General features: G+C 55.1%; 1 protein-coding gene across 1 annotated transcript in view; it reads left to right on the forward strand.

The window, feature by feature from the left end:
- ARRDC1 (arrestin domain containing 1) overlaps positions 1–23,041 on the forward strand; it is a 45,485-nt gene extending 22,444 nt beyond the window's left edge. The window contains exons 3-8 of the mRNA XM_063174396.1: positions 15,422–15,472; positions 15,593–15,747; positions 16,238–16,420; positions 16,740–16,916; positions 17,065–17,476; positions 18,483–23,041. Of these exons, the coding sequence (XP_063030466.1) occupies positions 15,422–15,472; positions 15,593–15,747; positions 16,238–16,420; positions 16,740–16,916; positions 17,065–17,476; positions 18,483–18,547 (1,043 nt within the window). The 3' untranslated portion in view covers positions 18,548–23,041. The remainder of the gene's footprint in view (positions 1–15,421; positions 15,473–15,592; positions 15,748–16,237; positions 16,421–16,739; positions 16,917–17,064; positions 17,477–18,482) is intronic.
- Positions 23,042–25,202: the final 2,161 nt, after the last annotated feature.

Here is a 25,202-nt window from a genome sequence, read left to right on the forward strand (position 1 = left end):
GCAGCCTCTGAAAACTTTGATAGCTGCTTTGGCAGTCAGTTCTTGTGGGGCTGCCCTTGGGAGCCATCCCCTTGATTACTAGGACTAGAGTGAACTGGGAAGGATGGAAAGAAAAACCTTGTGCTGAAGTGTGCCCTTTGAAGGCCTGACATCCAAATGTGGCCAAAATTTGGTAGTCCCAGTTCTTGAAGTGTTTCTGGGAAACCCTGATCTTTTGGCTGTTGGTTTTCTGGGAGCCAGACTCCTGTACACCTCTCTGTCACCCACTGGTATCACAGGCTGTGCCAGCCTTGAGCAGAGCCTGGGGCTGGCAGCAGGGCTGGGCTGCTGGCTCTGCCCTGGAGCTGCTCACAGAGCCTGGGCTGGGAGTGGCACTGAAGGGGCAGCTGATGTCTCCAGAGCTGCCACAGCTGCAGGCAGTGAGGGAGGAAACAGCAGTGCCTGGTTTACCTTAGGTGTAGGGAATTGAAGGGAAATTCTGCCCCTGTGGAGTTGTGGGATTGGAAACTGAGGTGTTGTGGTGCTGTTCCTGTCCTGCCTTGCAGAGCTGCAGTGAGATCACAAGGAAAGCCCAGCCCAGGTATCAGCAGCTGGTCTGGAGCAGTGTGCTGGGTACTCACAGTCACTGACTCTGCTCTTCAGCTTGTTGTGTCCATAAAGTTGTGTGGACCCAGCTGCTGAGAGCTCTCAGCCTGATTCCCAGCAGAGGGGGAGAGGGTGGGCAGTCCTTGTGTGTGTGGGATTGCAGCCACGGGGGATTTGCCCTTCATGCTCAGGAATTACTGCCCTGGACTTGTAGGTTTGTCCCATGTCTGCACCCAGACAGGACAGCTGGGCCCTGGGAGGGTGGAGGGGAGCAGTGGGATGGAGATGGGACAGTGTCCATGCTGCCTTTAGACCCGAGTCCCCCAGCAGAGATGGCTTTGAAGCTGACCCTGGCATTTGCTGTGCTGGCTTGCAGGGATGTGGAACAAAAGCCCTGGGGGCTGGCACTGCTCCAGCCTGCAGCACAGGGACAGAGAGAGAGAGAGCTGTCTGCTGTCACAGCCCTCCCTGTGACATTGATGTGTGTCTGGGCTGCTCCTCCATGTCCCTGCCTCTGTGTCTGCCTGCCTGTCTGTCTGTCTGTCTGCCTCCTCTGAGGGGCTGCTGGCAGCGGTGTCCTGGCACAGCTCAGCCCTGCAGGGCTGTTGGGGGAGCCCTCCATGGCCTGGTGCAGGCAGAGCCTCGGTGCTGACTCAGCCGTGGCATTTTTAGGCTTTCCAGGAATAGCTCTCAGCTGCCCTGGCCTCTCCTGAAAAAGCACGAAGGAGCTCCAGACAGATGGAGTGTCCCATGTGGGTGTTCCCTGGGTGCCTCCCTGCAGGGCTGACCCGGCTGGGTGGGGAAACTGAGGCAGGCTGGCCTGCAGGCTCTTGGGCAGTGGCGTGGGGAGGTCACTGATGGTGGTGGCAGGAGCCCAGGGTGAGGTGGGGGAGTTGGAAGCATTTCCAAGCAAGGGCTCCTACAGGAGCTGCTGGCCCACAGTGCCAGCACACAGCACCAGCAGCCACCCATGGCACAGCACCACAAGCAAAGGTTACTGGTGGCATCTGGTGTGGTCCTGCAGGAGAATAAAAACTGTCAGAGCTCAGTGCATCCCTCTGGGTGTCCAGAGTTGCTGAGGACCCCCCCGGGGACTCAGAGACCCTGGCACACAGCCCAAAACACCTCTGGGTTTGATTATGACCCCTGGAGCAAGTTACCAGCTTTGTATGGGGACCTGAAAGTCACAAAAGTTTAAATAGTATAATAACAAAATGATCACAGGGTGAAAAATGTAGATTTTAGGATTTTTGGTATGGGGATTATGGAGACAAGATGGAGGAACTTGGGCGTGCCCAGCCTTTTTTCTTCTTCTTGTTCTCCATTTCCTGCAGTGCTGTTGGCACTTTGGGATTGGTTTAGAGTAGAAGTGCACTGTCTAACACAGGTGATAGGTATTGGGAATTCAGTGTAAATGTGTTATAGGTAGTTTGTAGTATAAAAGGACAACACAGAGTGCCTGTGGCTGCCCTGCTGAGCAGAAAGAAAACTTTATAGATAAGAATTAATAAACTACTTCCAGACCAAAAACGGAAGAGCTCTGACTCATTCTTCAGACACACGGGCTGAAGCAGAGACATCCTGCACATCTTAACAGCAGCAATTAACAACAGCAACCCAAGAAAAATCCATGCAAACCCCCCAGGGTGGATCCCTGCCTGTCACTCCAGGTGTGGGCTGGCTGTGCCCACCTTCTCCCACCACAAAGCAAACAGCAGAAAGGGAGGGTGGGACTGTGGGAGGCCCTGGTGCCAGGTGGAGGGGCTGCCTGCCTGCCATGCCCCCAGAGGCCTTGTCCACACTGGGGATGTCACTGCTGAAAATGAGTTGAGGAAGGGAGGAATTTGCTTCTGCCTGAGAGGATTCTTCTGTTCCTGCCTTGCCCCCACTACAGAAATGCTGTTACTTCTTGTTTTTGAACAAGTGCCTTGAAAAAAAGGTAAGGAGGAGCAGCATGTCCCTGCTGGGGGCAAACTGGCAGCCAGGCTGTGCCCTGGGGCAGAGGGTGGTTCCAGGCTGGCCTCTGACACCATCCCCAGCTCTCATCAAAGGGGCTCATCCAGTCTGATGGCATTGGCCTGGACTGAGGAAGGATCCCAGGTGTCCCCAAGGCCACACAGAGAATGGGGCTCTGTCTTGCTCATCCTGGTGAGTGGCTCAGCCCCAGTGCTGGCACACAGGAGGTGGTGCAGGGAGCAGGCTCAGCTGACAAACAGCCTGCCTTGCTCTATCCCTTCCCACATCCTGAGCAGGAACTTCCAAAAACACCGATCTGTGCTCTTTGAGGACACGTGGGGGGAAGGGGAGAGGAGTTTGCAAAGCTGTCGAGGCTCAGATTTCTCTGTAAGCCTCCAAGAGTGACTCCACACTTCTCCTCCCACACACCTTTGCATTGAAATAAGTGAGGGGGCAGCCTGTCCTCTGGCATCAGCTGCTGCTTGTATTACACACTGCTTTTTGTATTACATCCTGCTTTTTGTATTGCACACTGCTTTTTGTATTACCACTGCTTTTTGTATTGCACACTGTTTTTGTATTGCACACTGCTTTTTGTATTGCACACTGCTTTGTGTATTACACACTGCTTTTTGTATTGCACACTGCTTTGTGTATTACACACTGCTTTCTGTATTACACACTGCTTTTTATATTGCACACTGCTTTTTGTATTACCACTGCTTTTTGTATTACCACTGCTTTTTGTATTACCACTGCTTTTTGTATTGCACACTGCTTTGTGTATTACACACTGCTTTTTGTATTGCACACTGCTTTTTGTATTGCACACTGCTTTGTGTATTACACACTGCTTTTTTTATTGCACACTGCTTTTTTTATTGCACACTGCTTTTTGTATTGCACACTGCTTTTTGTATTACACACTGCTTTTTGTATTGCACACTGCTTTTGATATTGCACACTGCTTTTTGTATTGCACACTGCTTTTTGTATTGCACACTGCTTTTTGTATTGCACACTGCTTTGTGTATTACACACTGCTTTTTGTATTGCACACTGCTTTTTGTATTGCACACTGCTTTTGATATTGCACACTTCTTTTTGTATTACACCCTGCTTTTTGTATTACCACTGCTTTTTGTATTACACACTGCTTTTTGTATTGCACACTGCTTTTTGTATTACCACTGCTTTTTGTATTACACACTGCTTTTTGTATTGCACACTGCTTTGTGTATTACACACTGCTTTTTGTATTGCACCCTGCTTTTTGTATTACACACTGCTTTTTGTATTGCACACTGCTTTTTGTATTGCACACTGCTTTTTGTATTACACCCTGCTTTTTGTATTACCACTGCTTTTTGTATTACACACTGCTTTTTGTATTACCACTCCTTTTTGTACTGCACACTGCTTTTTGTATCACACACTGCTTTTTGTATTACCCACTGCTTTTTGTATTGCACACTGCTTTTTGTATTACCACTGCTTTTTGTATTGCACACTTCTTTTTGTATTACACCCTGCTTTTTGTATTGCACACTTCTTTTTGTATTACACCCTGCTTTTTGTATTGCACACTTCTTTTTGTATTACACCCTGCTTTTTGTATTGCACCCTGCTTTTTGTATTACACACTGCTCTGGGGTTTTTTCATTGCATGTAAAAGGAGGCAGGCCCTGAAATAACCCAGATGCCCACTTTGGCACTTATTTAAGGCACTTTCCTTTCTCTCCCCACCTTGGAACAGGGTGTGCAGGACCTGGCTGTGCCACTGGAGCAGGTTGGTGACAAGTGCTGCTGCAGAGGACCCTGCTCCCCTCAGGGCTTGTCCCCACCCAAGCAGGGCATCCTGGGTGCCCAGGCAGCCCTGAGGAGCAGGGGATTGTGCTGTAGCCTTGGCAATCACACCCAGGCCAAGGGTTTAATGAACTCAAAGCTGCTGGGAAGTGTGGAGTGTGCCAGCTGCTGCAGAGCCTCTCACTGCTCTGTTTGCTGCTGTGCCACAGAGGTCACAGGGGGGGTTGTTACTTGCCTCCTGGAGGGGAGGCTAAGAGGGTATTTACTTTTCCCACTTGGACTTTGATTGCTCGCTGGTGTTGATTTTTCCTTTTACAAAGAAAGGCAAGAGGGGTGGGGTGGGGGCTGTGGGGTTTCTGTAGGTGTCAGCAGTGCAGGGATCGAGTGGCAGCGAGCACAGAATGGCACTGCTTGTACCCAGCTCTGGGACACAGAGCTGCTTCTCTTGCTCCAATATAATGGAGTGATTCACTCTGCAGAGCCTCCTGCTCCTCTCCCCCTCCCTGCTGCGCCTCTGCCCTTGTTCAGCCAGACAGGAGCAGGTCCATCATGTGCCTGTACCCCCATGGGGCTGTTCCTTGCCTGCATCTCCAGCTGCACACACAGCTCTTGCCCTGTGGAAGGGTTGTAGGTTGTAAGTACATTTTTGGGTTTTTTTCATTCCCTCCTTGTACCTGAGTTGAACTCATGCAGGGAGCTGGCTGTAATTTCCAGCTGACCTTTCTTTTGGCAGCTTGTTAGTTAGCTTGAAGGCACTGCAGGGATTTCCTGGCAGCTCCACATGCTTCCTCTGCTGGCACATTTCTTGCACAGAGCTGTAAAAGGGGCAGCTGTGCATCACCTCTTCCCTGGAGTGGTTCTCTGCCGGCCTGGCACAACATCTTCATGGCCAGCAGTTGGCACAGGGTAACAATCCTGGCTCCCAGCCGAATTTAAAAATCTGTGCAGCTTGTTCTGTGTGAGCAGGAGGTCTCAGAGCAGCAGGTGATGCTCCTGGACAGCAGCAGGGTGTCCATGGGCAGTGCTGAGGCACTGAGGATGTTCTGGTGCCAGCTCCTGGCCATGCTGTGCTGCTGGGTTCAGAGCAGGAACTGCAGGTTCAGCTCAGGAAAGCCACACTGAGGGCTCTGCAGTTGCCTTGGGTCACAGCAGCTGCCTCAGCACTTCCCAATTTCTTGCCTCAGTAGAGCAGTTAATCCTCTGGGGTTTTTGCAGCATTGCCACACTGCCAGATCCTGCTAATTCATTGAGAATGTCTCTGGAAGCTGCTGACACAGGGGTTTGTGTGCAGTGGAGCCCTCACCTCAGTGCTGAGTGCTTTGCTGCACCTCCTGTGGTACAGAAAGGTTGATCTCAGCAGCATTACCCATGGAGGGGGTTGTTCCTGCTGTGTGTTTGTGTGTTTGCAGAGCTGGAGCAGAGAGTTGCTGCCTTGACAGGGAGTGTGGAGCCTGCTGGGGCTGTGCTCCATCACTGCGCACAGAGCAGGAGAGCTCTCTTGGAGCTCAGCACCGAGGCTTTCCTGGCTTTGCCTGTGCTTGCTGGCAGGTTGTTCCTCTGGCTCTTGGCTGCTCCCTCTGTGGCACCTGTGCCTGCTGGTGGCACAAGCCAAAGTGTGCATTTCCCTCCTTTGTGGCAGTTTGTAATCCCCTGTATTAACTCCACTCACCAGAAGCTGGGTTGAGTCCTGTGCTAAAGCTGCAGTGGCTCAGCGCCACCTCAAGTGCCCTGGCACAGAATTCATGCAGGTAGAGCCTCCTGAGAGCTAAAGAGCTCTGGCTCCTTGCTTATATCTAATATTCAGTGTTCTGGCTGCAAAACTGGATGAGGAGAGAGGGCAGGACAGGGGTGAGGGCGGTGCTGGCACTGCAGTGACACTGACATCTCTGTCTGTATCTGGGGACTGGCACTGCAGTGACACTGACATCTCTGTCTGTATCTGGGGACTGGCACTGCAGTGACACTGACATCTCTGTATCTGGGGACTGGCACTGCAGTGACACTGACATCTCTGTCTGTATCTGGGGACTGGCACTGCAGTGACACTGACATCTCTGCCTGTGGATGAGTCTGGCACTGCAGTGACACTGACATCTCTGTATCTGGGGACTGGCACTGCAGTGACACTGACATCTCTGCCTGTATCTGGGGACTGGCACTGCAGTGACACTGACATCTCTGTATCTGGGGTCTGGCACTGCAGTGACACTGACATCTCTGCCTCTGGCTGGGGACTGGCACTGCAGTGACACTGACATCTCTGCCTGTACCTGGGGACTGGCACTGCAGTGACACTGACATCTCTGCCTCTGGCTGGGGACTGGCACTGCAGTGACACTGACATCTCTGCCATGGCTGGGGACTGGCACTGCAGTGACACTGACATCTCTGCCTGTATCTGGGGACTGGCACTGCAGTGACACTGACATCTCTGCCTGTGGATGGAGTCTGGCACTGCAGTGACACTGACATCTCTGCCATGGCTGGGGACTGGCACTGCAGTGACACTGACATCTCTGCCTGTGCCTGGGGACTGGCACTGCAGTGACACTGACATCTCTGCCTCTGGCTGGGGACTGGCACTGCAGTGACACTGACATCTCTGTATCTGGGGACTGGCACTGCAGTGACACTGACATCTCTGTCTGTGGATGAGTCTGGCACTGCAGTGACACTGACATCTCTGCCTGTGGATGGGGACTGGCACTGCAGTGACACTGACATCTCTGTATCTGGGGACTGGCACTGCAGTGACACTGACATCTCTGCCTGTGGATGGAGTCTGGCACTGCAGTGACACTGACATCTCTGCCTGTAGCTGGGGACTGGCACTGCAGTGGCACTGACATCTCTGCCTGTGGATGGAGTCTGGCACTGCAGTGACACTGACATCTCTGCCTGTGGATGGGGACTGGCACTGCAGTGACACTGACATCTCTGCCTGTGGATGGGGACTGGCACTGCAGTGACACTGACATCTCTGCCTGTATCTGGGGACTGGCACTGCAGTGACACTGACATCTCTGCCTGTGGATGGGGACTGGCACTGCAGTGACACTGACATCTCTGTATCTGGGGACTGGCACTGCAGTGACACTGACATCTCTGCCTGTACCTGGGAACTGGCACTGCAGTGACACTGACATCTCTGCCTGTACCTGGGAACTGGCACTGCAGTGACACTGACATCTCTGCCTGTGGCTGGGGACTGGGGCTCCTGTGGCACACTGCAGAGCTAGGGCTGCTCATTTCTCCTCCCCAAAGTGGAAAACACAAACCTTCTGCTTTCCTGCTCTCTGCCTGGAGAGCCTGGACAGGAGAGTACTCAAGCTGTGCATCAGCAGCACCACAATCAGTCTAACTCAGCACCTTGCCTTCCCCAGGGCTGACTTCAGGCAGCAGGAGGAAAACACATTGCTGCAAGTGATGGCACAGGGGCCAGCAGGCACCAGGTACCTTTCTGTGCTCCTTGAATTGGCCAGCACAGTCAATGCATCACTTGTTAAATAGCCAGGGAGAAGCTGCCATATGGTCTGGCCTGCTGTTCCTCTGCTAGAGGAACCAAAAAATCTGTGTGCTCCAAAGGTGCAGCCTGTTCCTGTCCCAGCAGCAGGTGGGGAGGTGTGACCGTGTTCACAGGGGTCTGGGGATGAGGGAAGAGATGAAGATCTGACTCCATGTTTCAGAAGGCTTGATTTATTATTTTATGATATATATTACATTAAAACTATACTAAAAGAATAGAAGAAAAGGTTTCATCAGAAGGCTGGCTAAGAATAGAATAGAAAAGAAAGATCACAAAGGTTTGTGGCTCAGGCCCTCTGTCTGAGCCAGCTGACTGTGGTTGGCCATTAATTACAAACAACCACACAAGACCAATCACAGATGCACCTGTTGCATTCCACAGCAGCAGATAATCATTGTTTACATTTTGTTCCTGAGGCCTCCCAGCTTCTCAGGAGGAAAAATCCTAAGGAAAGGATTTTTCATAAAAGATGTCTGTGACAAGGAGGGACAGCGCTTGGGGCAGGAGCCCCATTTCAGCCACTCTCTGTCCCCTGGGATGTGGGGACACTTTCCAGGCTCCTAGAGGTGGCTACAGAGCTGATATCATCCTTCTCTTTGGGGGCTGGAGGGAGAATAAATGGCATTATTCACCTCTTTTGTTGTGTGTAGCTGTGAGTGGAGCCTGGTGAGGCAGAGGTCTGTGCTGTGCCACATGTGTGATTCCTGGCCTGCAGCCTGCTGTGTGTCACACCTGTGTGAGCCTTCACAGGAGGGGAATGAGCTCACCTGAGTCTGTTGTGTGACCAAGGCACCTCCTGACCCCCTTCTGCTCCCCTGTTTTGTCATGGTGGCTGTGACCCTTGTGCAGGGGTGGCTGTCACCACCTGTGACCACCAGATGGGGACCCTGGGGCTGGGGCAGCAGCCTGGGAGGAGCATTTGGCAAGTGTCCCCACAGTGGCACTGGCTGGAAGGTGCAGCCCAGCAGAGCTGGCCCCACAGGGCTGTCAGACGGGGCTGTTTGCACAGAAAGCTGCCAGCCAGCCCTGGGAAGGGAAGCCAGCAGGTAGGGCTGTGTCCTTGTGCCTGTGGGCTGGCTCCTCCTGAGCCCCAGCCCTGCTCTTGTGCCAGGCAGAGGCTGCTGGAGGGCATTTCCCAGCCCTTGGGCAGCTGCAGGCAGGGCAGGGTGTGGGCAGGGAGGGATGATGGCTTTGGAGGGCTGGGGATTCCTCTGGCTGCCAGGGGCCTGGCAGCACCAGCCAGGGAGGGGTCACTGCTCAGAGCAGAGCTCAGACACTTTCAGCAGCTCTGGAGGAGTGAACTGGACTTGGATCATTTGTTTCACAGTGTAAATGCAGACATGGGGTCGTTTCAGCCCCCGTGGGTGTGATGTGGCAGCTTTGCCATGCAGAGGTGCAGCCCTGTGCTGTGCAGGGAAACCTTTGGGTGGGAAGGGACCTTAAAGATCAATCACCTTATTCCACTCCATGCCATGGCAGGGACACCTCCCACTGTCCCAGGTGCTCCCAGCCCTGCCCAGCCTGGCCTTGGGCACTGCCAGGGATCCAGGGGCAGCCACAGCTGCTCTGGGCACCCTGTGCCAGGGCCTGCCCACCCTCACAGGGAACAATTCCCAATTCCCAATATCCCATCCAGCCCTGCCCTCTGGCAGTGGGAGCCATTCCCTGTGTCCTGTCCCTCCATCCCCTGTCCCCAGTCCCTCCCCAGCTCTCCTGGAGCCCCTTCAGGCCCTGGCAGGGGCCCTGAGCTCTCCCTGGAGCTTCTCCTCTCCAGCTCTGCCAGCCTGGCTCTGGAGCAGAGAGGGTCCAGCCCTTGGAGCATCTCCATGGCCTCCTCTGGATCTCTCCAGCAGCTCCAGGTCCTCCCTGTGCTGGGCCCCAAGGCTGGGGTGCAGGTGGGGTCTGAGCAGGGCAGAGGGGCTGAGTCCCCCCTTTGCTGCTGCCCACGCTGGGATCAGCCCAGGCCAGGGGAGTTTCTGGGGCCTGCACACAAGGCTGGGGCACACTGAGCTTCTCATCCACCACCATTCCCAAACCCTTCTCCTCAGGGCTTTCCTCCATCCATTCCCTGCCCAGTCTCTGTGCTTGGGACTGCTCTGACCCAGGGGCAGCACCTTGCACTTGGCCTTGTCAAACTTCCCAAGGCTCCACAGGCCCAGCCCCTTCAGCCTGGCAGGGTCTCTCTGGGTGGCACCCCAGCATAAGTAGGGGATCCAGAAGCCTTGATCCCTCTGGATCAATGAATTTTCTGTAAATTAAATGTTCCAGCATTCCTCCACATGCAGTGGGACAACCCCAGCCCCAGTGAGGAGCAGCTGAGCCATGAATGAGACACCAGCCCTATCTCTGCTGGCCTCAGGGACATCCCCAAGGTTCTTCTGCACTATGGGTGTGTTGTTACTGCTCCTGCTATCTGCACTTGAGCTTTCTCCAAGCTGTCTGGGGCAGCAGCTTCTTTCCCTGCAGGAATGTTCTGGGAGGAAGTTTCCCAAGGCTCTGTGGGGGTGGCCAATCTCTGCTGGCTTGGCTCCTATCAGGGGGACAGGCTGCTGCAGGTATGGCCCCACAGCAGAACCCTGCCAAGCCTGCTGCCTCTGCTGCCTAATGACTTTCTCAAGGTATTTTTAGCTGCACATCAACTTCAGGAAAAGATTTTTTGCATCTGAGGACACTGTGGCCTTTGTTCTGGCTGCTGGGAATGGGGAGGTGCTGGCTCGGCGTGGCTGGCACAGCCCTGTCCCCTCACAGGGTCTGTGAGCTGCCCCTGTTTGAGGGGTCTCAGTGCCCCCTGGAGCAGTGCTGAACCCCCACTGCCCTGCTGTGCCCTGCCCAGGCTGGGGAGGGCTTTGGCAAAGCCTCTGGTGCTGGAGGAGGATGGATCTCTCTCAAGAGCAGCTCTTCCCAGGTGTTGAGGTGGCCATGGGCCCCACCATGGTTGGAAACCAGCTCAGCCCTGCCTGCTGCCAACAACAGGCTCTGTTACAAAGTCCACTTGCAGATGGAATTAGCACATTAAATGTCCTGGATTGTTGCTTGAAGCTCTCTGGGCTGGAGGGACAGGGGTGATGAGTGGCTCCCCATGGGCTGTGTGTTCCCCTCACTGCTGGGAAGCTGGAATTGGACAGGGGGTGTTGTGGGAAGGTTCTGGACACTCTGCCTGATGTTGCATCTCCCCTGCTCTGATCTGGGGGTCTGTTCAAGGCCTGGTGAGACACACATTGCCCTGTGTCACACAGTGTCCAGCCACTGTGCTGGACTGACACTGCAAGTGTCCCTTGCAGGGAGCTGAGTTTGCTCCTGTTTTCCATGGCAGAAGTACCTGGGTGTTGGCTCAAGGTCAGTCTGTGCCCTGCCCATGCTCACAGGGAAGCTGGGACAAGGGAAATTGCAGATTTCCCCCATTACAGCAAGATTAGTCAGCATTTGGGAATGGAAGCTCAGCCTTTTGGAGCAAAGTTGCCAGCTGGAGAGTTTAGAGGCAGTTGCCACCTCCCTTCCCATTGTAAGGGTGCTTGGCTTGGGATTTGCCAACTTTCCACCAGGCAGAAGACAGAAATGGTTTTGTAATTCCAAGTTGCAAACGGAGCCTTTGCTGTGCCTGTGCTGGAGGAGCCTCTGCAGGAGAAGCAAGAAGGAGCCCAGATTGCTGCTGAATATCTGCCTTTCCTGCTGCTGCTGAATATCTGCCTTTCCTCCTGCTGAATATCTGCCTTTCCTGCTGCTGAATATCTGCCTTTCCTCCTGCTGAATATCTGCCTTTCCTCCTGCTGAATTTCTGCCTTTCCTCCTGCTGAATATCTGCCTTTCCTGCTGCTGAATTTCTGCCTTTCCTCCTGCTGAATATCTGCCTTTCCTGCTGCTGAATATCTGCCTTTCCTCCTCCTGCTGAATTTCTGCCTTTCCTGCTGCTGAATATCTGCCTTTCCTCCTCCTGCTGAATTTCTGCCTTTCCTGCTGCTGAATATCTGCCTTTCCTCTGCTGCAGTGGGAGGCAGGCAGGACCCAGCTCACCTGTGGGCTCTGCTGCCTTTCATACTGCCAGGCACTCTGGATCGTGCCTGTGCTTTCACAGGAGTCTCCTCTCTCAGTCAGGACCACTGGCTTTTCTTCATCTTAATTTTGTTAACTGTTGTCTGTGAAATAGCCCTGGCACTGAGCTCCTTTCTGCACCAGTGGGTGCCTTGGAATGCCCACTCTGGGATACAGAGGATGCCTAAAGATGCTCCTCCCTCTTAGGGGAAGGAGAGTGGGCTGGAAGGAGCAGGTCTGTAAACAAGAGGCATTCTTAGTTACCTGCAGCATCTCCCTGCTCTATGGAGTGGAGATCAGGGCTCCCTGTGCTTCCCTGCTCAGCTCAGGACTGGGTCAGGGCTCTGTGGCCATGAGCCAGGAGCTGCCCTTGGTCTGTGTGAGCTGTGGCAGGAGCAGCTTCAGTCTGGGGTGGCTGCTCTGGGATCTCCTGTCTGGCTGCCAAGAGCAGGAAGGGCCTTGTCCAGCCCTCGTGGGCGGCTTGCTGCAGGCAGGAGCTGCAGGAGGGAGTTGCAGCCAGTTCAGTGAATCACAGCTAACAGGAAACTTGGGCTGGGTCAGGACCATCAGGCTGGTCTGGGCTGACCTGTGGGCAGTTCCCACCTCAGGGGAACTGCTCAGAGTTTGGGCTACCTGTGCAGAAAGTGCCTCGGTGCCAGTGAGCCACACAAACCACCTCCTCTGAGGGTGATGCTGCCCACACGTGTTCCTGGGAGAGCTCATGGCCTTGCTCAGTGATGCTGTGGGAGTTAGAAACTGTGAAAGTGCTCACAGGTTCACTTCCAGCCCAGCTTTCTGTCGGTGCACCTGAGCTGGGCAGGACTTGGACAGAAATGACTTCTTGGATGGTGCTGCCTGTTATAGGCAGTCCCTTTTCCCTGTAGAATAGGGACTTGTATTTGGTGGAGTCTGTGGGATAATCCTAAGTATTGGAATACGGCTCCCAATATTCCCAGTTAGATTGTGCCTGGGCCAGTCTGACCCTCGCTGCTGGGCCAAAGGCAGCAACTGCGGTGTGTCACCCCAGAGATACCTTGGCTTGCTGGTGGTTGCAGCTGGGCACTGAACAAGTCCAGGCTTGTTAGGAACCCCGTTTACCTCAGGAGGAATAGCTTCAGGCGATGGTGAAGAGAAAAAGGAGAGGATTCTGCTGGAGGGTTTAATGTCCAGAGGTTCATTCCATGGTTACAGAGGTCTGAACGTGAGCAACTGCTCCAACAGAACCTCGGCCGCATGGTCTGATCACCTTTTTAAGCTCTGGGACAGGGGGAGGGGAGGTACAGGTGAGCCACCAACCAGGTGAGAGGGGCAGGGTCTCAGGGGAAGGTGACACCCAGACAGGCCAATGACCCCTGGGCACAGGGGCATCCTTTGAACTTGACCAACCACACAGACGCCTTGCTGGAATGTTCAGCCTGATTGACAGGACTCACTCAGCATGGGGGCAAGGGGGAAGGCAGAGAGGCATAGGCACACCTGGGGGAATGACCTGGAAGGCCAAAATGGGACAATACAGCACACCACAACACCTAAGGGTCCTGGAAAGACTGTGAACTTTCATGCCCCTAGTAGGAGACTCAGAATTACTGCCTGCACCTTCATGTGGGGCTCTGCATGTCCCACAGCTGGGAATTCTCCTGGTGGAAATTCTGAGTGGAATTCTCCCAGTGGCCACTGCCCTCTGGAGCTCCCACCTCCCTCCCTTGTGCAGGGCAGGAGCAGCCCTTGCTCCCACTCCTTGTCAGGTGCAGAGTCCCTGTGCTGCAGTGCAGAAGCTGCACAGGACAATCGATGTATTCCAGTTACCCATTTGCTTTCTAAAATAGAGATAATGGGTGTAAGATCAATGCTTAACAGAAATCCTCAGGGCGGCAAACAAGGGCTGGCTTCATTGAATCATTCACATTAACCAGGCTTTATCCCGGACCCAACACCTTTACTGTGCCAGGCTGCCCAGGAGGGAGCAGGGCAGGGGTCCCACAGCTGCCTCCGGGCCTGCCAGCTCTGAGCCCCAGCCCTGGCAGCGAGGGCACAGCCTGGCTTGGTGCCTCCACCTGGTGACAGCGCCGGGTGCTGCATTTTAGCCTACATAGCTCGGGTTTGTCCGGGGAACAGGAGGGGAATCTGCAGGGAGGTGATAGCAATGGGCAAATATTACAAATATTACATTCCCCACAGTGTACAAAGAGTACAAATAGCCATCTCTGCTGTTGTCCCTTTGCAGGGAGGTTGTTCTCCCTTTGCAGGATCCACGATGTGTGTGCTGGATTGTTTATCCCTCTGTCCCTGCCCTGTGAGGACACACTCACTGTGCCTCATCCCCATGGGGTGGCAGAGCGAGCAGAGAGGCAGAGATCTGGCTTTTCACAGCATGAATGATGCACCAAGTCCTGCCTGGGCTGCTGTGTCAGTGGGGGGGGATTTACTCTTCTCCTCCCCACTCCCCCTTCCATGTAATCCACTTAATCCCCTGGCGACAGGGCTCGGTTTCTGTCAGCTCTGCAGAGCCAGCCTTGCTAACGGCCAAGCTGCCTCCCCCTGCCTTGCAACAACAAAACCACCAGCCAGAGAGGGCTTTGCTACCTCCAGCAATGATCCTGCAAAGCAGAACAAACACAGCTCAGTTTACTGGGCATCCAGGTCTCCCTCTCAGCTCTGCCACTCTAAAAACAAAACCTCTTGTGTATGCATGGATTTAGCAAATATGGATAAACCTTGGTGGTTTTCTTACTGAAGGCAACCTCAGGAGCTGCTGGATCACACTGTGGGTTCAGTTCAGCTGTCACACTGCACTGGAGGGGATCTGGGAGTGTTGGGGAGTTGGAATCTGTTGTTTTAGCCATGCACGGGATCTTGGCTCTGCCCTGGGCCCTCGAGGCAGAGCAGTGGTTACTGAGTGCCAGGGTTGATGTTGTAGCAATATTTTTCTGAGCTCCTGTTGTTCCAACAGCCAGGCTGAGGTATTGAAGGTCCTTTCTTGGGTCCAGGGGTGGGTGGACCTCTGGTTCCAGCTCCGGAACCCTGTCTGTGAAGGGCTTTGTATGTGTCTGAGGGTGGAGTGGCTTGATGCCCACCAGAACTCTCTACCACCCTCAGACAGTGCCTGTGATTTCTCTCTCTACCACCCTCAGACAGTGCCTGTGATTTCTCACATTCTCCCTGACTGCCTGACAGGGGACTGACTTGAGGAAAAGTAAACTCACAGCAGCCCTGCTCTGTGTCCTGTGTCAACAGCCTGGGATAACCACTTGCTGTGGCACTGGGATCACTTAGAGCCTGCCCTAAATGACCTTATTTACAGGAGATCTTCCTACAGAACCTCTCCTGTCCCAGGGAGGGGTGGGTGGCAGCAGGTGCTCCTGTTGGCTCAAGCACTGCCCATGGGATCTGGAGCTGTGCAGTGGCAGCAGAGCAGGTGGTGTGTGATTCCTGGGTGGTGGCTTCTCTCTCCCAGATCACACATTCCTAGGGAACAGCCTCTCAGCCTGTCCCATGAACACTTCATTCTTGTTTCCACAGGGGTCCTGACAGCTGGAGAGCACAACTTTCCCTTCCAGTTCCTGCTGCCAGGTAAGATGCAGAAAAGTGGCTGAAGGCCCTTCCCTGTAAGCCTTGGATTTTGCATATACTTCCAGTTCAGAATCTGGCCTGGCTCAGCCTTATGACCTCTTCTTTCTCTCTCAACTCCAGCTTCTGCTCCTACATCATTTGAAGGCCCTTTTGGCAAGGTCCTGCATCAGGTGAAAGCTGTGATAGACACACCTCGCTTCTCCAAGGACTACAAATGCAACAAGATCTTCTACGTTCTCTGCCCTCTCAACCTGAATGACATCCCTGACATTGAGGTAAGGACGAGGAGGGCATGGCTGGAAATGCCAACACTCAGCACTTGTCCTTGTCCTGCTGTCTGAGGAGTCACTGAGTGGCTGGACAGCTCTGACTGTGTGCTGTGACTATGCAAGAGCAGGACAAGGACTCCTCATCTCTCCTGCCTTGCTGTCAGTACCTCCTCCAGGTGATTTCTGACCCTTGTGTGTGTTGCTTTGAAAGGTTTATCTGAATTTTCAGCATGCAGAGAAACATGTTGGCCAACAGCTCCAGGTGCTTGGAGACACTTGGGTTTGGGGAACTTTGGAGGGGAAAGCAACTAATAGGACAGTAGATCTGTGGGGCTGGAGAAGTGAGACCTGTTGTCTGTGGCATTGCCATGTTGCTGGTTCTTTGCATCCTCTTAGATGCAAATATTTCTGCTTGCTTGTTGTGAATCTCTTGAGTGCTTTCCCGGAGGCTCTCTGACTCTCTTGAGCCAACACCTCTGTCTGTGCCATCCTGCAGCAGCCCAACACCATGTCCATCACCAAGAAGTTCAACTACAAGCTTGTGAAAAGTGGCAACATCGTCCTGACAGCCACGTCTGACCTGAAGGGCTACATCGTGGGCCAGGCCATCCAGCTCCGCACCGACATCGAGAACAAGTCCGGCCGCGACACCGGCGCTGTGGTGGCCAGTCTGCTCCAGGTGGGTGCCCGTGGGGCCATCCTCTGCCTTGTGCTGCTGTTCCACCCTTTTGGGGCCTCTGTGAAACTGGGGCAGCCAAATCCCCACCTCTGGTCCTCTCTGCCTTCCTGGGGAAAGAGGATGTAGAACTTGTCTTGCTTATCCCTGCTGAGTCTGTCATGCAACAATGGATAATCCTGCTCTGGAACATGCCCCTTAGGTCTGTGCTTGTGCTTATTTGACAAAGCAGTTGGGTGGGGTTGTGTCCTGGTTTACATTTGTGGGAGACAGAAGACCCCCTGCAGCCTCTGAGCCAGCTGTGTTTCTCCTGTCTGTGCAGAAAGTGGCCTACAAATCCAAGCGCTGGATCTACGACCTGAGGACCATCGCCGAGGTGGAAGGCTCAGGGGTGAAAGCCTGGAAACATGCAGAATGGAAGGAGCAGATCCTGGTTCCAGCACTGCCCCAGTCCATTCTGCAGGGCTGCAGCCTCATCCATATTGACTACTACATCCAGGTGAGTTTATCTGGAGTATCCCTGAGCTGGGCCGTGGCTCTGTGCCCCCTCCCAGGCTGAGCACTGTGGTCTGGGTGCTCCAGGCATCAGGTGAACCTTCCCACTGCCATGTATCATGAGGATGCCACTGTTTTCCCTTCTCTTCCAGGTTTCCCTCAAGTCTCCAGAGGTTTCTGTCACTCTCCCCATCTACATTGGAAACATTGCTGTGAACAGGGTCCCGCTGAGCCCCTCCCGCTCCATCCAGCACATCCCATCTGTGGTGGTCCCCAGTGCCCCCCCAGAGGAAGAGGAGGCTGCCAGTGGCTATCACCCCATGGACAATGTCTCCATCCCCACCAAAAGCCATTCCCAGCAGCAGCCCTTCAGCTACGCCCCAGGACTGAGCTTCCAGGAGATTCGGGCGGACTCGGAGCAGACGGGCTCCCCAAACCACCCCACCCTCTGCCTGTCCACGGGAGCCACTGTCCCCTACTATGCTGAGGGCAACGTGGTGCCTGTCCCCACAGCCAGCTCTCTCATCCTGCCCCCAGAGTACAGCACGTGGGGATACCCCTATGGTGAGCAGCACTCCTGGGATCTGCAGCTGGGGGGAAACAGCTCCTAGCTCAGTCTCTGCTAGCTGTGAACTGCTGGGAATCTGGGGATTCAGTCAGTCTGCTGCAAGCTGCTGTCAGAGGGATTGTGACATCTCTCTGCCTGCTTTAGCCTCTGGAGGAGTCCCCTCTTCCAGCTGTAAAAGCCAGCTGTCCTTCCCACATCCACGCCCAGGCCTGCCCTGGGCTCGTCGTGAGAGGATCTCCCTGTTTTTAAAAGAGCTTTCAGCCTCCCACTGATAGAAAAACTTCTTGGCTTGTGGTGAGGCTGGTGGGAGCACAGCCAGGAAAATGATGTCACTGAAATCTTCTGTCTGACTTGGAGTGGGCCTACAGCTGGTCTGAAGCTGTGGGGGTGGGAGCTGAGAAAGTGTCCAGGGTGGAGCAGCTCGGGGAAATCCCAGCGTGCTGGAATCCTGCAGCTGTGCTGGGGTGGCAGGGCCAGCAGTGTCTGTGGGGTTCCTGGGGCTGTGCAGGGGTGACAAGGCCAGCAGTGAGTGCTGGAATCCTGGAGCTGTGCTGGATCCCTGGAGCTGTGCTGGGTTCCTGGGGCTGTTACAGGGGTGACAAGGCCAGCAGTGTGTGTTAGCACATTTGTACCCAAATGAGCCCCTCTCTTGGCACTGGGGTAACAGAACACTCCGTGTGTTACTTCAGCCCTGGGTTTGGGCACATGGAGCACGAGTGATCTGGAGGTGCTGGAAGACAGGAGGATGCTTAGGAAAGAAAGGGAGGAACAGAACAAGACTGTGAGGTGGTGATTTTAACCTCCATGGGCATCAGGGCAGGGATGGGACTGGCTGGCTCAAACCCTACACACCCCCTGTAACCTCAGCTGGGCAGGCTGAGGGGCCCTGGCAGGGAGTGTGTGTCGGTGGGTTGCTTCACTCTGCACTGGGTCACACAGACTGGGGTGAAAGGAGCATCCCAAACCCACCATAACCCCTCTTATTCTTCCTTTCCCCCACAGAGGCACCTCCATCCTACGAGCAGAGCTGCAGCAGTGCCAACTCCAGCATCAGCAATGGCAATTAGCCCTCCCCTGCTCCGACCCCGCTGGCACTGCCCACCCTGGCACCACGGGGCACCCGCCTGTGGCACAGTCTGGTACAGCACAAGGCGTCTTCTTGTCTCTCTGGCTGCTTTGGGGGGGAGCTGCCACATCCCAGCCTGGGCTTCTGAAGTCTCTTTCTAGGGAGGGGGTAAAAAAACCAAAAAGGGCAGCCAGAGCAGCCTGCATGTATGTAGGAGAGGTCAGGGAACCTGAACAGTCTCCTGCTGCTGCTGGAGAGCTGGATGTGGCCCTGGAGCTCCCCTTGGAGCTCCTCCAAGTGCTGGGGAGCTGGGTGTGGCCCTGGGCCAGCCTGTTCCAGTACTGTAGTCAACACTAACTGCTTTACTATCAAAGCACCTGCGATGCCTTATCTGAAACACTCCTGACTCTGCACAGCCCCACTCTGAGGGAGGGCTGGGCTGTGTGGGCTTGCTCTCCTCTTTCAGGGGCTGTGTGCTCTCCACAAATGGTTTTGACAGCCCTTCCTCCTTGTCCTCAGAGGTCCTAAGGATAGCAGGAGGTTTCTTGGAGTAAGCAGGTTTGGAAGGTCAGGGACTTTAGAAAAGCCAAAAGCACAAACCCTCACTGTACCTGAGCTGTGGGGGGAGTGATGGCAGTGTCAGTGGCCATGGGCACAGCAGGGCTCATGGGGACACTTGCTGATAAGCCCTGGTGAGCTCTGGGGAAGATCCTGGTGTGGGATGGGGTGTCCTTCTCCCCACAGAGCCCTGTGGGACACAGCCTGCCCTTGCTCACTGCTGGGCCCTGGCACACAGGACAGCAGCACTGCTCACTCTGGAGCAGGGGGACCACGTCCATGTCCCTGCAGGGTGCCCTCTCCTCCCAGGCTGCAGCTGAGTGACCATCAATCACAAAAGTCTGTCTGATGCTACCTCTGAGCCTGCCCAGGGGCCCTGCCCGTGGGATCCCTCCCCTGTCTGTGGGGCTGTCCCTGGGAGTGGCTGTCCCTGCCAGGGCCCTGTGGTGGCCCTGGTTTGCTGTGTGCCCCCTGGGCCTGAGCAGAATGTGACAATGAACACAGCTCGTGGGGAGCTGCAGCCTCTGCTGCACCTGGCACCTGGGGGAACGAGCTGGGTTTTCTTGCAATTTTTCTTTTGGGCTTTTTCCCCTCACACACCTTGTTTAGCTCATTCAGCACTGACTGCCCAAGCTGAGGAAACCACAACCACATCCCTCAGAGCCACAGGTGCCCAGCCAGGCTGGAGTTGTGGCCTCCAGACCTTTGGCACCTCAGAGCTCATCCCCACACGGCCCCAGGCTGGGCAGGCAATACCTGACAGACCTTTAGGAGCATTTCCAGCTGCTGCCTCCGTGCTCAGCCACCTCTGCACACCCTTCAGGCAGCTGGGACAGGCCCTGCTTTGCACTCTTTCTTTGCAAATGCTTTTTTATTTTATTTTTTTTTTAAGCATTGAACTGCTTTAAGGGTAGTGTAGCAAAGGTGCCGTTCTGAGCAGTGCTGGCACAAGATGCACCAATGATGATAGAGTGATTGTCATTGTCCCTGAATATATATAAATATATATATATATATATATGAGATGAAGTTGTTTTTAATGATTGAATTCAGAAATACAAATTTTAATGCTGTATTTAATAAATTATTCTATGAGAAATGCTGTGCTTTTTCATCCATTTCTGATGCTGATCCATGTGCCTGTTCATGCCAAATCAGGAATGCACCTTGCTGATTTCTTACAAAATGAAGTTTTTTTTGCTCTCACCAGGAAGGGTGGTGAACTCTGCCAAGGCAGCTTGGGGAAAACAAACACGGTGTGGCCTGACCAGAGTGCCAGGCTCAAAATTCCCCATGGCTGGAGGGAATTTGGCACCACAGGCTTGGCTCTGGAGAGAGCAGCCACTGCAGCACTGCTGCTTCCCAGGCCCCATGTCCCAAAGCCAGGATTTGTCCAAGTGGCCCAGGAGTCCTGGGCAGTGCTCACTGCTGGAGGGGAGGAGGGGGAGAGCAGCCTCTGCCTTTGGGAGGATGGAGATGGCATAGCCAAGGGCTGGCTGGAAGGGCTGCAGACCACCAGCCCCAGCTCCTAAAGAGCCATTTGGGATAAACTTATGGAAAGTGGAAGAAGGCTCCTCCCCACAATCCCACTTTGGTCATCCTATGGCTGAAACATGCAGGTGTTGTCTCAGTGTTGTCACTGCAGGTAGCCTGGGCTGTGATCTGTGTCTCAGACACAAAGATCCTTCTTCATTCTCTTCTCATCTTATGCTTCTGCCCAGCTTCCATGCTTCAGACTCTCCTTTGCTGGGTGGTCCAGCCTGCCATGAGCATCATTCTTCATCCCCAATGGGCCAAAGGCAGGGACAGCTCTTCCTCAGTGCTCTTCCTCTTCCTCCCACTTGGCTGAACCAGTCTTGCCTGGCTCAGTCTGCGGCTCCATGGCCTTCCTTGCTGTTGGCTGTGCAAATCCTTCAACCCAAATCCCTTCCACACCCCTGGAAAAATTCCTGTGAGCTGTGAATGTTTCTGGACCTGCTGGGTTGGGCTGCAGGCTCCTGACCCAGGCAGGCTCAGGGAGAGGCAGGAAGGGCTGGGAGCAGGCCTGGTCTCCCAGCTCCTCCATCCCTGGGGCTGAGCTGCTGCTGATGTGTCCAGCCCGTGTTCCTTGGCTGGAAAATGGGATTGCTGTTTGGTTGCTGTGGCCAGAGCCACTGGGCTGTTTTTCCAGACTCCCAGCCAGCAGCTGTCCTCCTTTGTTCCACCTTTGGGAATGTTCCACCTTTGCTTGGGAATGTCCTTGTTCCACCTTTGTTTGGGATTGTTCCACCTCTGTTTTGGGACTGGCCCATCCATGGTGAAGGCTGGGGAGGAGGAGCCCCCACCCAGCCCATGCTGTGCCCTGTCTCTGCAGTGCTCCTGTGCACCTCAGCTTGCTCTCCCCAGTTTCATTTGGTACAAACTGGTCTTTGGGACCTCCTGCTGTACACTTTGCAAAGCAGGGAGGAAATGGGGACACTCTTGTGTGGTGAGGAGTGTCCATCACCACCAGCTGCTGTGGAGGGAGCAGCAATGGGCTGGAGCTACACCTCAGGGTGGTGTTCATCCTTTTGGAGGCCAGGGCTGCTCCCCAGCCCAGCTGCTGTGCAGGGCCCCTCAGAGGCAGGGTGCAGCAGCCATCAGCCAGGGCTGGCTCTGAGCAGCCTCGTTGTGCAGGAGAACTGACATTACAAGTGACAATCAGTGCTTTGCACCCCTCCTGCCCTGCCTTGGCTGTGCAGGGAAGTGAGGCCTGACCCAAAGAGCCTGGCTAATGCTTTATGGAGCCCTTTGAAATGGCCAGCACTGCAGGATGGAGGGGTTGGTCCAGCTCTCCTTGATGCCCCTTGCAAGGTGGCACTGTCAGCATTTCCTTGGGGAGGGCTTTGGGTGTGGGGCAAAGCCAGTGTTTGGGTCTGGGGTTGAGTTTGGACTCACCCTCTCCAGACAGGATCAACCCCTCTGTCCTCTGTCCACAGCCTCTCTGGTTCCACCTCTTGGGGAGCTCCTTTAGGCCCGGGATCATCCCTCCCTCCTCTTGCTGAACACTGAAATAAAGAGGAAAAACCCATTTTTCTGATCACAGCTCTGGGGAAAGAACTTCAGCACGCAGGGATTCATTCTAATTCCTGGCTCAGATCTTTGAAGCAATTGTTTTTGGGCTTGTTTGAAATGGGGAGGGGGAGCAGTGGGGCACGAGAGAAGCTTGTGAGTTAATTGTTTCCAAACTCAGTGTCCAGTGGAAAACACCAAAAATATCATCAGTTCTTTTTTTTCCCCTGCTGCTTTTATGTCTTTCATGGTTTTGTTCTTTTCCTGCTCTCCACATGTTCCACCTCCATACCTTTGGCTTTTTCAATGTTGTTTGTGTCCTAAACTAAACTCTGCTTTGGCATCTGCTGTCCCACTGCCTGCAGGAGATGGGGAAAGGGGAGTTGGGGGATGCAAAGGCTCTTCTTTCTTTTTGACAATGATTCTTTTTTAGCTTTCCACTGAACTTCCAGGAGTTTTGTAAAAACAAATATTTTCTGCTAGGACGTTTTCCTGTTGAGCCAGCACAAAACAGGAGATACAGGGTGTTCTAGGCTCCATTTGGGTTTTATTCTATATTTTAAAATATTTGCAACTATCTGCAACAGGAATGTCCCATCCCTCCTCCCCAAGAGAGACTGGCAGGGTAAAACCCACAAAACTTGTGCCCTTTCTTGTACCACTACTCGTGGCTGTAATTCTTTATTCCTGTGGTTATCTTTACAGATTTTGGGGTTTTATACAACAATTTGTGATGGCTCTGTACAACCTAAGACTTCTGTGCAATTTATAACTGGGTTTTGAAATGTAAACTCGCAGTTTTCCATGTTTACCACGGCTTCTGGGGAGTATTTTTGTCCTGGGTTTTAACCCCCCAAATGTAAAGAACTGGAAAAATGTAAATAAAGATGATCTTTTTTAAGACCAAGGGTGTTTTGCTCTGGCTATGTGATGATCATAAAGATACTTCAGATGTGGTTCACGGCTGTCAGTGGAGGATCCTCACTGGAGCTGGAGCTTGGAGCCTGGTTTAGAGCTGGGGTTAAAGCAAAGCCACAGCTCCGGCAGCTCGGCAGGGGAAGGGCTGGGGTGGGAAGGTGAATCACACAATCATGGAATATCCTGAGCTGGAACGGACTCACAAAGATCATCCATCCTAACCCCACCCTGGCAGCGCTGCCCAAAGGCTCCTGGAGCTCTGGCAGCCTCGGGGCCGTGCCCATTCCCTGGGCAGCCTGGGCAGTGCCAGCACCCTCTGGGGGCAGAGCCTTGCCCTGAGCTCCAGCCTACAATCCCCCTCGCCTCAGCTCCACGGGCAGGTGCCGCTGCAAGGACGCGGCCGCGGCCGGAGGAAGCTGCGGGCGCTGGGGTTGAGCTCTTCCTGCTGCCCGCAATCCCAGGATGTGCAGCTGCGGCTCCGCTCGCCCGGCTCGGGCGGGAGAGGGCGATGTCCGCCCGGCTGCGGCTCGGCGAGGCTGCTCCGGCTGCCCGGCCCTGCCCCAGCCGAGCCCCCAGCCCTGCCCCGGCTCCCAGCAGCCGCTCCAGGAAAGCAGGGAGCGCTGGCATAGTCCTCGCCCCGCTGCCTTCGCTCAGGATGGGATTGAGGTGGAGGAGAGCGGTGTCCAGTGGTGATGGGCTGCAAAAACTCTGTGTGTTCCTGGTTATTTCGGCTTCTTTTGGGAGCTTCTCCCTTCCCTGATGGCTTGGGGACGTTTGTCCCAGTGGCCGCTGTGTCCCTGTGTCCATCTGGGGAAGGCAGACCCGCAGCAAAGGCTGGAGAGGCCGGGTCAGCTTTGTAGGAGCAGGGATGAAGGCAGGCGATTCCCAACATCCCACATGGGGCACCCCCAGTGCGGGGTGGGCGATGTTGGCATTCCCAGTACAGGATGGGGCAATGCTGGGTACCCCGAGTACAGGATGGGGTGATGTTGGCACCCCGAGTGCAGGATGGGGCAATGCTGGGTACCCCCAGTACAGGATGGGGTGATGTTGGCACCCCGAGTACAGGATGGGCGATGCTGGGCACCCCCAGTACAGGATGGGGTGATGTTGGCACCCCCAGTACGGGATGGGAAATGCTGGGCACCCTCAGTGTGGGGTGGGCGATGTCCAGGCTGCCCCCGGCCCCTGCCAGAGCAGAGCTTTCCAGAGGTGTCTCTTCTCTTCGTGTGGGGAGCAGTCTCCCCATGCCGAGGGGATCCCAGGGGAAGGACACCCGCCCCGCCACCCTCCTCCTCCTCCTCAGCCCATCCCATCCCCCGGCAGCTCTGGGACCCCCGGGGCCCCTCCGTGTCCGCACCGAGCGGAGGCACCGCAGGGGCCGCTCCGGGGGCTCCGCGGGGGCGCTGCCACGGCCCCGCCGGTGCACAGGGGGTTCTCTGAGGGTTGGTTAATTAATTAATTTAATTAATTAATTAATGAGCTCCTGCCGCCGAACTGAGGGAGAGGCTGCTCGGAGGGGCTGGGGCGGGCTGGGGGCGGGTCCCCAGGCCCGGGGACTCTTATTTTGACCGCGGCGCTGCCGGGCGGGCGCTGCCGGGCCGCGCTCCGGGGCCGCCGCCTCCTTCCCCTGCCGGGCCCTCAGCGGCCTCGGGGCTGCTCGCGGTGTGCCGGGGGCTCCCGGGGCTGCTCGCCGTGTCCCGGGGCCTCCCCGGGGCTGTCCCCGGTGTCCTGAGGGCTCGCCCGGGGCTCTGAGCGGCTTTGGGAGCCTCTCGGGGACCCTCACACACCCCCGAGTGCCTCCGCTCCTCGGCACCGCGGGGGCTGCGGGGTCCGGCCCGGGGTGACCGGAGGGACACTCAGCCCTGGGTGACCGGGAAGGACACAGAGCTTGGGGTGACCGGAGGGACACACAGCCCGGAGTGACAGGGAGGGACACTCAAGGTGACCGGAGGGACGCAGAGCTCGGGGTGACAGGGAGGGACACTGAGGATGACCAGGAGGGACACACAGCCCGGAATGGCCGGGTGGGACACACAGCCCTAGGTGGCCGGAGGGACACTCAGGGTGACAGGGAGGGACTCACAGCCCTGGGTGACCAGGAGGGACACACAGCCCGGAATGGCCGGGAGGGACACTCAGGGTGACCA

The sequence above is a fragment of the Melospiza melodia genome, chromosome 22, assembly GCF_035770615.1.
Source record: "Melospiza melodia melodia isolate bMelMel2 chromosome 22, bMelMel2.pri, whole genome shotgun sequence".
Taxonomy (NCBI): domain Eukaryota; kingdom Metazoa; phylum Chordata; class Aves; order Passeriformes; family Passerellidae; genus Melospiza; species Melospiza melodia.